At 45.6% G+C, this 15,716-nt stretch overlaps 1 protein-coding gene across 2 annotated transcripts in view; it reads left to right on the forward strand.

Moving 5' to 3' along the window:
* Positions 1 to 15,716, forward strand: part of LOC122532656 (Krueppel-like factor 6) — a 336,309-nt gene that overhangs the window by 15,138 nt on the left and 305,455 nt on the right. For both annotated transcript variants that reach the window (XM_043661634.1, XM_043661635.1), the window contains exon 2: positions 221 to 852. In XM_043661634.1, coding sequence (XP_043517569.1) covers positions 841 to 852 — 12 coding nt within the window. In that variant the 5' untranslated portion in view covers positions 221 to 840. The remainder of the gene's footprint in view (positions 1 to 220; positions 853 to 15,716) is intronic.

Here is a 15,716-nt window from a genome sequence, read left to right on the forward strand (position 1 = left end):
AAAAAAAAAAAAAAAAAAGAAAAAAAAGAAAAAGAAACGAGAATGAGAACAGTTTAGAATGTAGAACAATTACTTGCCTTTAACTCTGCGTTCCAGGATTTTAATTTAGTAGGAACGAGAAACGAGCAGAATTATGATAAAACCTTGCCGTTACTGGTTAAGTTTTCTGCAACCGTGCAGACTAATTTCTAATGCAGATACGTACGTTTGTATGTTGCAGGTGACGTACGCCGAACGGGCCAGTATTCATGCCAGTATGCCAATCAGATGCCAGTAGAGAGCCAGTATCTGTATCTGTCGCCACCGATAGCCAATTAATAAGTTACTTAGATAGTTAAATTAAATAGACGATACATTCACGTGTCGTTCAACAGGCATGACGAATATACACCGTATATATACATAAAAATATATATAGATACAAGTATACACACACGTACATATACGCATATAAGAAGAGAGAGAGAGAGAGAGAGAGAGAAAAGTATAACATAATTGAAGGAGCGATAAGTGTCGAATTATCGGCAATTATTTTCACATCGTACTGTTTTTTTCTTTCTACGACCACGACGATTTTCTCCGCTCGTTCATCGGTTTCTTTTTCGTTATTATCGGTGACTGCGCGTTCTCCTTGCGAGAGTATATCCACAAGATTGGACAGAGTGCAATCGAGTTGTGATCATCGAAGTGGACTGACCGATCGAGTTCTCGGCTGTGAAGTGAATTAATATCCCAGGAAAACGATTGAAACGGAGAAAGGAAGTGAACAGCGTACACAGGCGAGCACGGTGGCTGGAAACGGTGACTTACATCGAGAGCGCCAACCTGCAATCAAGGTTCATGGTTTTCATGGTGAGTCATCGTATCTGTTTCTACTAATTTTAATACGGTCGTGGTGCTTTTTCCTTTTCTTTTTTTTTCTTTTCTATTGCGGGTTCTTGTTTCCCCTCGGTTTAACACGCATTTACCGTAACGATGTATCCAGCGTTTCGAAGAAATGCCCTTCCTTTCTTAACGAGCTGCGGCAAGAAATTTGTTGCATAAAATTTTACGCAGAAACTTCGTGGCATGTTTACACATGATTTCTCCCTGTCTTCTCGTCTTCTTTTTCCCTTCTTTCTCTTTTCTTTTTTCCTGTTTCTTCCTCTTCGTATTCCTGTCCGGCCGTTCAATTACAAATTGGCCAGCGAACCCGTTATAAGTAACGCGATTTTATGCAGAATTTCCTCCGTGACGAGACGCCGCAACTCCCATGGAAATATATAGCACGTGTCACGTGCAATTTGCATAATGCGACATCGACACTTCTTCGATGTACCAAAACGTTATCTTTATGTACGTCGTATCGTTTCATATCGCGGATCATTGGATTATCGAGCGACCGGCTTAAACGGAACATCCAATAATGGTGAGTTCGAGGAACGGAAATCGTCTCGTAAATATCGATAAACAAGGACTACTGAAAATATTATTAAACTTCCGTCTCTGGCAATTTATTGCCATTCGCCAATTTTATCGCGAGACCTCAGTGATATTCGACGTGCGTCGCTATAACCGTTTCGATAAATGCTGGTCCGTACATCGAAATCCGCGGGCTCTCTTTACGCAAATGCGTAGAAAGTTTCTCAAATACTTCTATCCCGCGTTTACGCTTCGGTGTATCGACGAGTCTCCGACTCTTATCTCGTACGCGCACCTTTCGTTTCGTCGCTCTTCCGTTTCATTAAAAACTCGCCGAGTTTCCGATCCGCGTGTTTCTTCCCCTTCGCTCGACTCTCGACCTCACTGGTTTATCGAGGAATTTTATTATTACTCGTCTCTAAATTCTTCCCGAGGACGAGAATCGTCTGGTAATATCTCAATGCGGACGATACTCGGTCCGTTACGCAAATTCGTTGACGTAGAGGAGCAGAACTTTCGAATTACAGCCCCGTAACGTGGCCGGGTGATTAAGAAAAGCGTCGATCCGTTCGATTTCTCTCAGCTTATGTCGTGTCAGTTTTTCTTACTCTCGCTGGGATACTCTCTTCTGTCACCCTCAGAGAGTATCCCAGCGAGCCAGAGGGAAACGAAAGGAGAGAAGGATACAAAGGAGAGAGATCCCACCGGCGGGTTACGGGTCAGCCACGGTGGGGCATTAATAATCGTTTACAATCTTTAAAGCAGGGTGTGGCGAGTGCGTTAACCCTCCTCCTCTTCTTCCTCTTCTTCTTCCTTCTGTTCCTCCTACTCCCGCTGCTTCCTCACCGCTTTTTCTTACTCTCCTTTTGCTTCTTCTCTTCGTGATCGTCCGTGGCGCACCGGACGGGCAAAACACGAGGAAAAAGTCCGTAGCTCGCCTTCGTAAACCAGTTGGACGTATATATCGTGAAAAAAAGGATAATCAATGGCGAAAGGGTACGTATTCGATCTGTAGTCGTTTTATCGCGACGATTTCGCTGGCAGCGCGCGAGACGGAGAATTTATTTCTGGATCATTGAAAATCGTTGCAAGCGCGGCCGCGCGGCGTTTACAAGTCGACCAGGCGACTTCTTTCGTCGCGTCTCAATGTCGGTTCTTTTTTTTTTCTTTTTTCTTCTTTTTCCACGCGTTTTAGGGAGTGTACACGTGTAATTTCGCAGATTACTCGCGGCACGGCGTGCAGTAAGTTTTGACAAGTGGATTTACGCGAGGTCTCAGGCGTCGTTCGTTTTGTCCAAAACGCGCGGACGTTTAGATAGCCGGATGATTCATTTCGAGAGGCGAAGATTAAAACTGAGAAATTAACGTCACGTCGCGTAAACTCGACAAACCGGTATGCCGAACAGTTGTTTGGCGAATTTCGCCGGTGCCGACTGCACCTCGACCCCCCCGTTCGAATAAACATTCTTTGGTAGGAAGTAAACAAGTTTATCTTGCGTATATTTATTCAATTGCGCGTGGCCGCTCGATTTGGCCAATTTGCGCGCAAGAATTCCGTCGCACACCTGCGTTCCTTCATTCCTCATCCCCCGCCGAATTCCTCATTTCTCGCTGCGTTCGAAGTTCCCGATCCTCCTCGTCTCTCGTTTGGCTCTGACGTTGGTTGTTCGCACATTAGAAAACCTTAATAAACGCGCGCGTACGATCTTAATGAGGCTGGATGTTTAAGACCGCGAAGGAGAGGATACGAGCTGGAAGTTTCGTTCGGTGACGTGAATGGAGAAACGAATCGTCGCCCCGTGGTGGTCGAAAGAAATTCCTCGCCATCGCGTTTCCCCTCGCGGTGCGTTATTAACGACGACGATAAATATGCGTGGTTCTTTTCGCAAGTGCGACGAATCGGCGATTGCGTCCATCGAGACCCGAGTCGGCGAGCAAAAAAAAAAAAAAAAAAGAAAAAAAAGAAACAAGAAAAAAGCAAAAAAAAAAAAAAAATTCCGTGGAAGGAAACGGGTTCCTCGAGAGCACGTGTGTTCCCCTATCGGCTGTCCCGTGAAAATCGGTCGTCGGCCCCTTGGTCACCTTCTCCGCTACGAACGGCCTCGCCATTAACAACCACCGCCATAACCGCCACCTGCAGCGACGAATCAGCATATTTAGCGTCGAGCCGAATTTAATAGAGGCCATCGTTCTAGAGGCGTGCATCACGCGGCTGAATTCGCGAGACGCATCAATAATATCCGCGCGGTGATGCATAGCGCTCGTGGCATTATGTATGCACGCTGCCTAACCGCTCGCGAATTCTTTTGGAATTCAATTTGTGATTCCGGCCGTTTGTTCGTTCGCGCTGCCGAGATATACGTTTACGGTTTAAACGCATTTGCATCGTGACGCGCATCGCTCGGCACTCGCCACGGTTATCACGGTCGTCGTGATCTTCCATCGATATTCCGCCGCAATAATTCAACTTGGTAACTTTTACTGCCTTCCAGTGCTTTCATCGTCACTATCGCGTAACAAATGCGTCACAGTGGAACAAGTTCGAATCGAACGTTTCGTTTGTGCTAGACCCTACCGTTTCTAGATTTCCAAAGATCGTCCAAATCGGACTGTATGTTTAATTATTCACGCGGCGACGAAAGTGTCGACGACACGTGGAATAATGAAGCCGCACAACAACCACCGGAGAGTCGAGCGACGCGTCGTTGAACGTTAAACTCGTATCCGCCTGCTTTGAAACGCGCCATAAATATCGACATTACTCGGGCTGCGGCGAAGAAGTCAATAAAAATTTTCCTCGTCACAAATGAACGTTTATCGGTCGTATATCAAGTGAGATACTTAACAGCCGGCGAATACCTACGGAATCAAATTCCGCTAAAGGGTGGAGATCTCTAGGCTTAACGTTCGTAACGCGCGTACGTTGCTCGCGGATCTACATATTTTTCTTTTTTTTTCTCTCCGGCGGGAGAGACATTAAAAGCCAAATGAAATCCGTGGCATCGTCGTAACCGGCTACGGTTGCTCCACGCTCGTGAAAAATGAAAGAACATCGTGCCACGATTCATCACCCGCGTACCGCTCGCAGTCCTCGTGAAAGTGATGCATGCTTCTTGTCAAAGACGATACGCTGAATATCATTTGTTCTCCGGTACTCAAATATACCCGGTATCTAATTTCCATTCGGCCGATACTGCGGCCACGAATCTCCAGCTGGCGCCGAGGTCCCTGGATTCCAAGTTTTCGTCGAGACGGAATATGGGTGTGTACCTGGAATTCTTCGAGACGTTTAATAGCCCGAATAAACGTCTTAATGGGGGCTTCTAATCGTTCGCTTAGAATGTTTTTATAATCGCCGTACAATTTTCACCGCCTTTTATAGGTCGTTCGTTCATTTTTCGCTGTTTATTAACAACGCTGTCGAACGTGGGAAATATTGGAAAATGTCGGAATTGAAAGAATATTGCGAAACGGGATTCCGATTTTAAGCGCGTAGACGTGCTTTCTCGACGCGCGTTTCCACTAGGTTTCAGATTAATAAAACTCAAGTCCGCTTCTCGAGTGATCTTCAGCTGTTCGCTAAATATCTCATCTCACGCAGCGGGGAGATAATAGTAAGTTCAGATACATATAATACAGGAGTCGAGCGACACTCGCATCTTTCTCTCGTTTCCTGTGTTATCAGATCGGTAAATTCGGATTTTTTAATATCGCGCTGCGAGCTAGCCAGGAACGTGTTTAAAAGGTAAACCCTTGGTCTTTATACGATCGTTATTTTAGCGCGCAGTGTGCCCGGAACCGTCCGGCGTGCGTAACTTCGTCTTATTTTTATTGGAGCAACGCACCAGCAATTTTCGTCTCTCCTCTCTTATCTGTCGCGCGCCAGGCACACGATACAGGAAGATGCTACGTGGTGCTTTGAACGTGACGCCCACGCGATATGCCCGCGTACCGGTACCGTGCCGGTTAATTGTTCCGATGGATTTAAAGTCGGCGTCCGAAATAAATGAACGTCGCTTGCCAAGCTGCCGACCCATCGTATAATACGGTCGTCGTCACGGATTATATTTCTTTGGGATGGGAGACGTACCTACTTGAGCGCGAGTGAAACTCCAGTCTTCGAATTCTTTTCCGGAAACGTGAGGCGTTTGGAGGCGTGACACAGTTTGAAGCTTCGTCGTAGCTTCGAATCTCAATTTAGCTCGAAGGCACCGCCGATTCCCGCGGGTTCCAACGGGTTTAAATTATGTTGGTTTTTACTCGCCACGCGCCGCGCGATTGCGAAATCCTAATTGGCTCTCACGTCGTCGTTGCTCGTCGTTCGAAACTATCGAGAAGCGAATATATATTTAAACACACGGGGGAATTTGAAATTCAAGTCGAGCGATGCAAAGCCGTTTCATCGAGTTGATCTCGCTGCGGTTTTACCTTCGGTTTGAATACGGCTTATGCATAAGCTGTCTTATTATCATCTTACCTTGACTCGGTTTCTTCTTTTCTTTTTTCTTTCTTTCTTCCTTTTTTTTCGTTTAAATATATATATATCGGCGGCGTTTAAATATTTCTTCTATTTCTGCTTCTTTATCTCTTTTTTGACGAATTGATTGAAATTTTATCGTATGTGTCAATATCAAGGGCTTCTGTCGCGATGACCTCGACGAACTTAAGGCCTTACACGAAGAGCATGCGCTACTTTGTAAATTATATATATATGTATATATTTTCACTTGAGACACGATTATGTGCGGGTGTATTATCGTCAGTTGTGACTTTCGCACAATAAAAGGACAGCGATACTGTTTTACGTAACATCGAAGAAGCAAAGAAAGTTCGCGTCAGTCTTTTTCGCGGATAAAAAGTCAAATAATATGACAATTAGCAGGCATTCAGACAAGTCGGGTGATGCGTTTGTCGCCGTATTTCAAAATCCTGCACTCGAACTACGTATTTAGCAAAGACTCAAGAAAGAGAAAAAGATCAAGCGAGAAACAGAGAGAGAGACGTGTACAGTTTGTGCTATATTTAAGACACGGCACGTGTTGGTTATTGCACAACGAGTGCAACATTCGCTCTAACGTAGCTGTAAGCCTCCGTCGCGTCGCGAGTTCTGAAATACACGCATCGTGTACAGTATCGCAACAAACGAACAAATAAACGTACAAATAAATTTCATAAATCAAATATTCGGAAACGGGTTCTTCGCTTCACATTCCAGTGATTACTGATGAAATTTACACGACGCGACGCGCGAACTATCGACTGTGTCTCTGATCGAGTTGATAACTATTACAACAGCGACGATGATCGTTTGCATATTCATGGAATCTGTAATTAGAATTATTCATGCCTCAGTGATAATTGAAAAAAGAAAATGAGATAACGTATAAGTACGTGTTGCTTTCTTGCTCGAGCGAGCTTTTTTTCCCCTCGGTGCGCGTAGCTTGTGCCCATCGCGATCGTTTAAAACAAATGTAAATATGTTATCAGCAATAAATTATCCGCTGGTAGAGAGGAAAGATTTTATCGTTGGGTAACTTATAGGTTGATCTTACGTTTTCTTTACGCTGATGTACGCGTCTAGACAACAGAATGCAACGCCGGTTCACGTAGGTAGATGTGCACCACCCTCCTTTGTTATCGATCGATAGTTACGAGTGGATACGGTCATTATAAGAATATCTTACTCAAACTATTTATACGGTGTCGCTTACCTGTTACCATGTCCCGCGGTGTTCGCGACATTACCCGTATTAAAGTCGTAGACAGAGAGAGAGAGAGAGAGAGAGAGAAAATTGCGTTTCGCGCGCGATATAAATTATCCGCGACTAATCGGGAGACGTTGTTTAAATCGCGTCGATCGCGGATACGACCGACCTGTTAAAGACACGCCGATTACGATCACTGGATACGTCACGGGGGTAGGATTTCTCAATTAGTCGTGTCTCGTTCAACGATCACCTCGGCGAGTTTCGTATTGTTGCGTTCCGCCGTTCCACGCGCCCGACGTACACGCGTCTTGGAAGGTTTCCATATGCAACGAAGGAAACCATTTTCAGACGCACAACGTGAGTATTGATCGGCCGGAGATACTCCACAAGTTTGTAAAATGCACCGTAAGTTCCAATTCAGCGTACGATAGACGTTTCTCCTGCGCCCATGCTATCATAAAACATTCATGGAAAAGGATAACGGCGGCGGCACTCCGCGGTCTATCGGGCGGAACTTTTTTTCTCTTCGTTGGACGTTGTGCGTTTTAGTAAGAAGAACGCGAAAGAATTGGCCGAAGTGAAGTCCACTGTGTGGACTGTCGACGGTTCCACGTCCGGCGAGTCCCCATTTTCCATTGGGAGAGGAGATCTCGAGGAGAGGTCTCTGATAAATTTGAACGCGATGTCGTTCGTATCGTTTTATCGTCGACGCGTCACGGGACGCGGATGTTTCGGGTTATGTCGCGAGGCGTGTTACCTCTGATTTATACCGCATTAATTTTCAAGTAACATCGCGGTTGCACGAAGCTGTAACCGGCGGGAACGCGTGCACGGGTGTACGCACGCATGCATCTTGTTCCGTGACCGTGGGACGCCGATTCACGTGCTGGCTCGCGCCAGGATGCTCGATTACCGCTATCGAACCGCTTCGATCGACTTCTCGATCGTGTCCAGTTTAAAAGGGTGCAAGCACGCACGCCTCGCCGAATTACGGAGAACCGAGTTCCGGCCGTTTCAAACGAAGCCGGAGTGTTTCGCTACTCACTCCCGTCGTCCTCGATTTTTCCACCGACGACAATGGATTTATCGGTCGGTCGGAGATAATTTGCATTCGGCTGACAATAACCGATATCGCGTTCGTGAAAGCGCGTACGAACAGCAGTCGTAAATAATTACTCACGCGGGCGTTTTAACCATGGGCCACGTGGCAGGCGTGAATCCACGCAACAAGGAATGCCCGCGATCCAGAGGAAAATAATTACCACCTTCGAAATATTTACGATCGTGTGTCGTTCTCGGTCGAGGTAAATACACTTTCGTATTTCATCGAAAGGTAAATTCCGACGACATAAAAAAACGGGAACAATGAGCCGCAGCAGTGGAACGTCTTCTTTCTTTTGGCGGTCTTATGCCAATCTCGATCGCTACTTTTTAATTTACGAACCGTAACGAGATGGCCACTTTTTAATTTACGAACCGTTAACGTTACGTTACGGCTCGGCACTGAAGTGAAGTCGATGGAGCTGCACTCTCGTTTCACCCGAAAGATTTAATAGTCGGATGTAAATTCACCCGACGAATAAGAAGCTGCCAAATTTTTTGCAGGCCAAATTTTGCTCGATCGATTCGCTTTCACGATAATACAAGTGCACTCGCCGTGAACGCCGATGGTTTTGCGCTCGGTATCGATTTGCCTCTGTTAACGACAAATAACGACATTACGGTACGTCTCGTTTGATCTTTCTTTCGTCGTTGCGCAACGCCGCTCGTTTTTCTCTTTTCTTTTTTTTTTTTTTTAATTCGACGTTCTACTTTGTTCGTTCCTTCCTCCGTGTTGCTTCCTTCTTCGTCCACCGATTCTCGCGTAGGCGTATTTTTAATCGTAACTCAGTGAATTTCCTTTCGTAACCCCACCTTCTACGGTACTTTCTACTACGTTAAATTGAGATCCGCGACGTCTTTACGATTTTATCACTGATGCATACACATATATACTGGCTACCAATCGCGATAAATAATACGTTTACGGCACACTTTGCCGTAAAATTTGGCGAACGACGCCATTGAAATGTCTGGATGAATCATCGTGTTAAAAACTTCGAGTTTGTACCCGGTGACAATGATTAGACACGTCAGTTTCGAATCTCGTAAAATTATAGACACGTGCGTACGTATATTGTTTTATGGCAACGATTTGTAATCGGACGGGCAATACATTTAATTCGAATGTAATATTCATTGACGATTTATGCGGTCTATGTCTTTGTCAAGTTAACAGGGCCACTTCTCTCGTAATAAAGTCATACTGTCGACGAACGTTGATCATAAATAAAGGCGCCCACGAATATTTCCTCGTAAAACCAAGCAAACGCAAATTACATCTGTGACGCAATAACATCCTCATGCCGCGCGCGACGTTATTCGGATCTCTGTCGGAAGGTCTTCAGCTCGAATTCGAACCGACGCGGCTCCGATAAACTGTATAGAAGACAAGCAGATATGAAAAGACACCGTGTTCTTGGCTGCCGCAATTTTCTTCCGCTTATCTGCATTATTTAGATTGCCGTGAGATAGCAAAGAGCCTCGCTGCCTCGCGACATCGTACACGACTTCGCGGCGTTATCGTGCCACGATAATTCACGTTCGAAGCGATATATATATATATATATATATATATATATATATATATATATATATATGTAAGTCGATGGCTCTCTCCTTTCCGTGTGATCGTCTCCTCTCTTCTCTCTCGCTGTGTTTTTCCTCCCCCTGTTTCTACTTTCCTGTTTCCCTCTTTGGTTTTCTTCGCGTCTGTCGCAGCGATTTGCCGTAGCTTCATCATTTTCCACGTGATGTATCCAGATCGGGAGAGCAAATGGCAGGGGCCACTTTGTCGTCCGCGTCGTCTGGAACGAGCAACGTGGCAGCAGCCTAGGCGAATATCTCGTTTTTTTGCCGGCCAGCCTTTGTACGGTGAACGGCTATCGATCCTCCGAACGGCGTGTTCGCGATCGGATATGGTCGTTTGGACATTTATCGACATCATCGATCGACGGAAAGCGTCGTTTCATGAAAACACCAGGCCAGTCATAAGGCGGGTCGTGTAACCGCGACAGATTCGTTCGGTGAAGACCGATCGTCGATTCTTTTAGAACTCGATAAGCAAGTCGTATCGACGTCAATTTACGCGGTTGACACCGATCGCACGATCGGTCGTACGGTCCGTAAGAAATGATTTTATCGACTCTGTCGACATCCGTCACTGCCGGCCGATGCGGCCAAGGTTCGTCGATCGAACCGTGGAATTCATGTCTTTCTCCCATACGAGAGAGACGTATATGTGTCGTGAAACGTTAAACGTTAACACAGAAACAGCACGCGCTTTTCAGCTCGGTCGTACGGCACGCAGAGAGGGGATCTGCGTCGTCTCGCGGATGGCTCGTGCGTTCCGGCGCGTGAAATTTTATCGCCGAACGATCAGAATCATTAATTTGGCTAATTAACGTGTTAAGTTATGGCCGCGATTACACCTCGCCTCGCCTTGCCGGCTGTTAGATCGCCTTTGCTCGTTTTAATCGAACAACGAGCGAGGACTACTCGTGCGCGCGAGGCTTCGTTTGCACGTGTCGTCGTACGGAGGTCGTATTCACCGTGTTATTATTCTCTAATTATCAGTGCTCGTGCCGCGTTAAAGGCGTCGTCCACGTGTACACGCGGAGGGAAGGAACTTATTTCGTTCTCTGGTTTTCTCGGCCGGTTGGTAGAAAACGAGAGGATTACTCGCTTAAGTGTGTATCTAAATGGAGAAACAATAACTGCCGGGATGATCGTAACGCAGGAAACGTTAAAGTAGTCTGCCGCGAAACGGCCACACCACGATTATGTGTTCTCAGTGAGGCCGCGTAACGTTTCTTACCTCCTCGATTCTTGCTCCTCTCTTTGTTCGACGTACGCTAATGGCGGGTTTCGTGCATAGTCGCCGATCTATTTAGAGGGCAAATTGACTCGACTGAACACTCGCCAGTGCTAATGAAAAGCGTTGTTGCTCGTTGGCTGTGCCAGTCGTAAAACCACTGTTGCTGCCTCATTCGCCACGCATCTGTCCCAATTTGTACGAACCTTTCGTTTCTCGTTTTTCGTGCGACTTCACGAGCTTTCGATTCTATCGAAACCGTCCGGCTGTATGTTGTTTCGGTAAATTCGTCGAACGAGGATTTCAACTCGAAAGCTCGGCCGAGCAATTCGATTGACCAACGTTCTGTTCTCCTCCGCGAAGAGACACTTTATCAAAGTTCACGTCTTTGGTGTCATCGTTTTAGGTTATCGTCTATTCGGCAGTTGTTACAATCTACGAAAGATAATGCGTATCTTTCGAGCGGCGTTTTCGGTACGTGAAACGAACCCGACGGTGGCCCACTTTTCAACCTTCGATTTCATTCCAAACTTCACGGACGGCCGTTGGAATCGTCGCCACGATTTCTAAGTAAGTTTACGTATGCAAATTGCGCGTGTTATTCCCGAGCGTGGTCGGTTTATGTCGTCGCGCGCATAAAAACGAGTCTGGAACGTAAGAGCACGGCGGGCAGCGTTTCGTGCTGGAGGATCGTTGAATCCCGCGATCTCTAGGGCTGCATGCACGCATATGTATATATATATATATATATATATATATATATATATATATATATATATATATATATATGAATGCATCGATAAATAAAAGCTAAAAAGCTCGCGAGGGTCTCGTGTCGCAGTGCATCAACGGTGGTGGGTGAAACGAAAAAACGAAAGCAAAACCGGTTATACCGCCGAAACCGGAAAGATTTCTTCCGAACTGTTTCGTGCCGCCCAAAACGGACAAATGGGACGAGGTAGTCGATTTTGCCACCGGCGACAATCACTGCCTCTGTCAAAACGGCGTTAGGGAACGATCGGTTCGGCGATCGGGAAAGTTTCGTGCGATTTATCGTCGCGAAGCTGATAGGAAAGTTCCTCTCGGGAAATGGAGGAAGCGAATTGCAAACATTCATTCGCGAACGTCGCGAAAATCCGAAAGTTCAATTTGAAAATGAAAAACTTCGAGTTACGGTTCGTTTAATGCAAAATCACGCACGTAACGAAATTGACGAATGCGGGAATTGACTGTGCGTTTGCTTTTTCTATCTCAAGATTGTACGATTAACGTTACAAAGTGAAACGTATCGAATTAGATTTATGGATTTCCCGTACCGAATCGACGTTTCGTAACGACTAATCCCACCGTGAAAAATAAACGTGGCGTTCTTTCCCTTTTTTTCTTTTTTCTTTTTCTTCCTCTCGAAAAATAATCGCCGGGTCGTAATATTTTATTGCTTCTAAGGTGTCCGGCGTGTACGGCTGAATGCTAAAGGTCACCAACGCCGTGTGTGACTTTCAACGGTGTTGCGTATATCCGAATAAATCGATAACCATGCAATTAAAACGCTAATAACGTAATTTACAGCTTTGCAAGGTGGCGTATGAATTATCGATCGGTGGGACCCGCGACATGAGTTATTACGCGAATAATTATCGAACGGTGAAGAACGGCGAAGAATTTCCACGTGATTGCTTTGGAGAAAGCCATCGGTATAAATTTCGTATCGATCGGACGGAGCTCCAATTTAAAGTTGGCCATTAATGTTTATTAACGATCAGTCGAACCTCTTTTACCGACCAACACCCGAGTTCGAAGTAAAGTTTATCTCGCAAAAGACCCGGTTAATTGTCGAAACTTCGGGTTGCCCTGGAAACGTACGAGCTGTAATAAATTTTTTACCGGAACCTGTTCTCGAATGTTTTCCATACCACTTCGCAACCCCTTCGAACCGTAATAAAATTATATGCATCTCCTATACACAAGGTATTCCATATTTCATCGGGCGAGAAGGAAAACGGAGTAACAGTACGTGTTATTCGCAGTTTGCTTGAAAGCACCATAGGCAGGCAATTTCAATTACGTCTCCGGTGTTAAAGTATTGCCGCGGAATCAAATGGTTGCATATAACGCTGCTTATATCCGACGTCGAGTGATAAATGCCCCAAAGACACGAACAAAGTGATAATATACTTGTACGGTTGACTGGTAAACAGGTGTATCTCGAAACGACGGTTAATCGATGGAGGGAAATTCGCCGTTGAGCAATTACACTCGCGAACACGGGTTTTTCGATTGGAAATTGGGGAAAGCAGAGGCTGATTCTCGCGTCTGCCTTCGGCGGGATTGATCCTTGTTACGTTTATCTATGCAACGGTAACGATAAGCGCCGATAGGAGATTCGATAAGGGGAAACACGATTCCGCGAGGAAACAAGGAGAAGGAGAGACGGAAAACGAAAGTAACGGAATTGTCGGTAGTAATTACAAGAAAGTTGTATCATTCGAGGGTCATTAGCGAGCTTCCTACGCGTGCGTTAGTCGTCATTAAGGTTTATTAGCTTGGAATTAATACCGGTTGTGTTCGCGAATATATATATATGTATATTCCCGGCAGAATGCGGCAATTGCATTACACGTGCTCTCTGTATCGAAAGAATTAATCCGCGAGACGCGTTAGTACGACATATATATCGCTGGTTCGGCGTTTCACTCGTTTCCAGAACGATCTGCGCGATTGGATCGCACTCGGGAAAATGAAAAGGTAATAGCTGATGTCATATGCCCTACAACCAGGAGTGACAAAGTCTCATTACTTCTCAATATTCTCCCAAAACTGCGATAAGAGACTTGTGTCCAGAAAAGAACGTGACCGAAAAAATGAAAAAGCAGTCAGCATTTAACTAATTATTCAAATTTGTGTCTTCACTCTGTTCGATCTAGGATTAAGCCTAGTTTAGCCGATATACGTCGCCACACTCAGGGAACCACTCCGTCACACTTCGATAACTTCCTACGCGTAAATCTTGATTTTTCGACTTAGTCGTTGGCGAGGTCTCTACGCAAACCTCCTACGCTAATCATTTCCTTCCGACCAGTCGATACTTGGTTACTTTATCAAGTTACTAACTTACAATTTGATTCTCTGGCGATTGAGTCTCTGAATCCCTGGCGTTTCTATCAAACTAGTTCGTTTGAAGAAATTGTCGCGCATTTATGTTTTTTATTCTTTTGGAATTCAACGAGGCTCCCACCGCGACACTGACGCGTCTACGTCGATTAATATTTGAACGCGTTCCTTCCCAGTGGGTTCCAGACCCGTCTGTCGGTAAGTGTTACAATCATACGTCGTAGGTGCAGTTCTCACGTCACTTTCAATTCTCCACTTTTCAAGAATTTTCAATCTACTCTCGCGAAGAACGCACGTACGATTCTCGGTACGAGCGTTTCAATAAAACGCTCATTGCGTAAGAAGCGTGCGTGTGATAGAGCTCTGTTCGTAATTATCGAGAAGCGAATTGCAAATGCGAAGTATCGCATTCCTCGCGTATCGTAGGTAGCGGTTACACCTCTTGCCGAGAGTTCTCGCCTTATATCTCAGTTGGAAAATGACTTGTTAAACTCTCCTGTCCGTAGACGCATGGGTTTTGCTATTCCCCCGGTGAGTTACGTTCTGTTGATAATTAAAATCGTCACCTATCACTTGTTATAATCGTTTCGAATCAACTTTGAACGACTCGCGTCCTGCAGATCGCGTTTCTCTGTTTACTTTGCCTGTCGATATCGATGTGCAATTATTCGAGGCAATCCTCCCTTCTGCTGACATATTACACAGGATCACGACACCGTAACATTAACCGGCCAAGGATAAACGTTAAAGGAACAATTCGAAGTGTAATTCCAGGAAGTGTTGGGATAATTGATAATTCAATTCCTCGGAGAAATTTCGATCCCGTTCGACGAAGCTACACGCTTCGTTGTAGTTACACACGGGTTTCACGATATTGCACGGTGTGAACCGGTTCACGGGAACGTGATCGTCTCAGCATGAGGTCCCGGTGGGTGACTTCTTCGCGGCAACGCTGAATAATTGTTGTTCCTTTTATGTCTCGCGCGCTGCGTGTCGCTGCGTATCGCGAATTTTATTCTTGACTTTCGGTGGGTGTGAATCACACCATTTCGCGTCGTGTCTCGCAATCGACGTTCTCCGACATAACATTAAATCCGAATCTGTCGCTCGATGAAGCGATTATCCGCTCCGACTTGGCGATCCGTGCCCGATCGGAGCCCTTCCTAATTTCGCTCGAATTTCGCGCGTCGAGTCGAGTCAAAGTCTATCAACGTGAAGATTAAAGACGCGTATATCTCCATTTACCTTCCTTCCACTTTACTCGACGAGAGGAACGACTCGTCTCTCGGGGGATGTTGCTTGACTTCACGTCTCGTTGTTTAAACACAATTTCACAGCGAAATGAGAGTGTAGTCCAAGTACGGATCGACCGTATCTCGTGCTGGCATTTTACGAGCAACTGAACGACGAACACCACCAAAGTTACACGTGTTTTGCAATCCGAGTGTCAGATATTACTTTACGTCCGTTTTATAGCACCCGTAGTTCGAGTCGCAGCTTCTAACCTCTGAGTTTGCTATTCGTTCGCTCCACAGAATGGGTTTATTCGGCGAAGTGTATTTCGTTGGCTTCGTCTTCGCCAA

Source organism: Frieseomelitta varia, unplaced genomic scaffold, assembly GCF_011392965.1.
Source record: "Frieseomelitta varia isolate USP_RPSP 00005682 unplaced genomic scaffold, Fvar_1.2 scaffold_462, whole genome shotgun sequence".
NCBI classification, from domain to species: domain Eukaryota; kingdom Metazoa; phylum Arthropoda; class Insecta; order Hymenoptera; family Apidae; genus Frieseomelitta; species Frieseomelitta varia.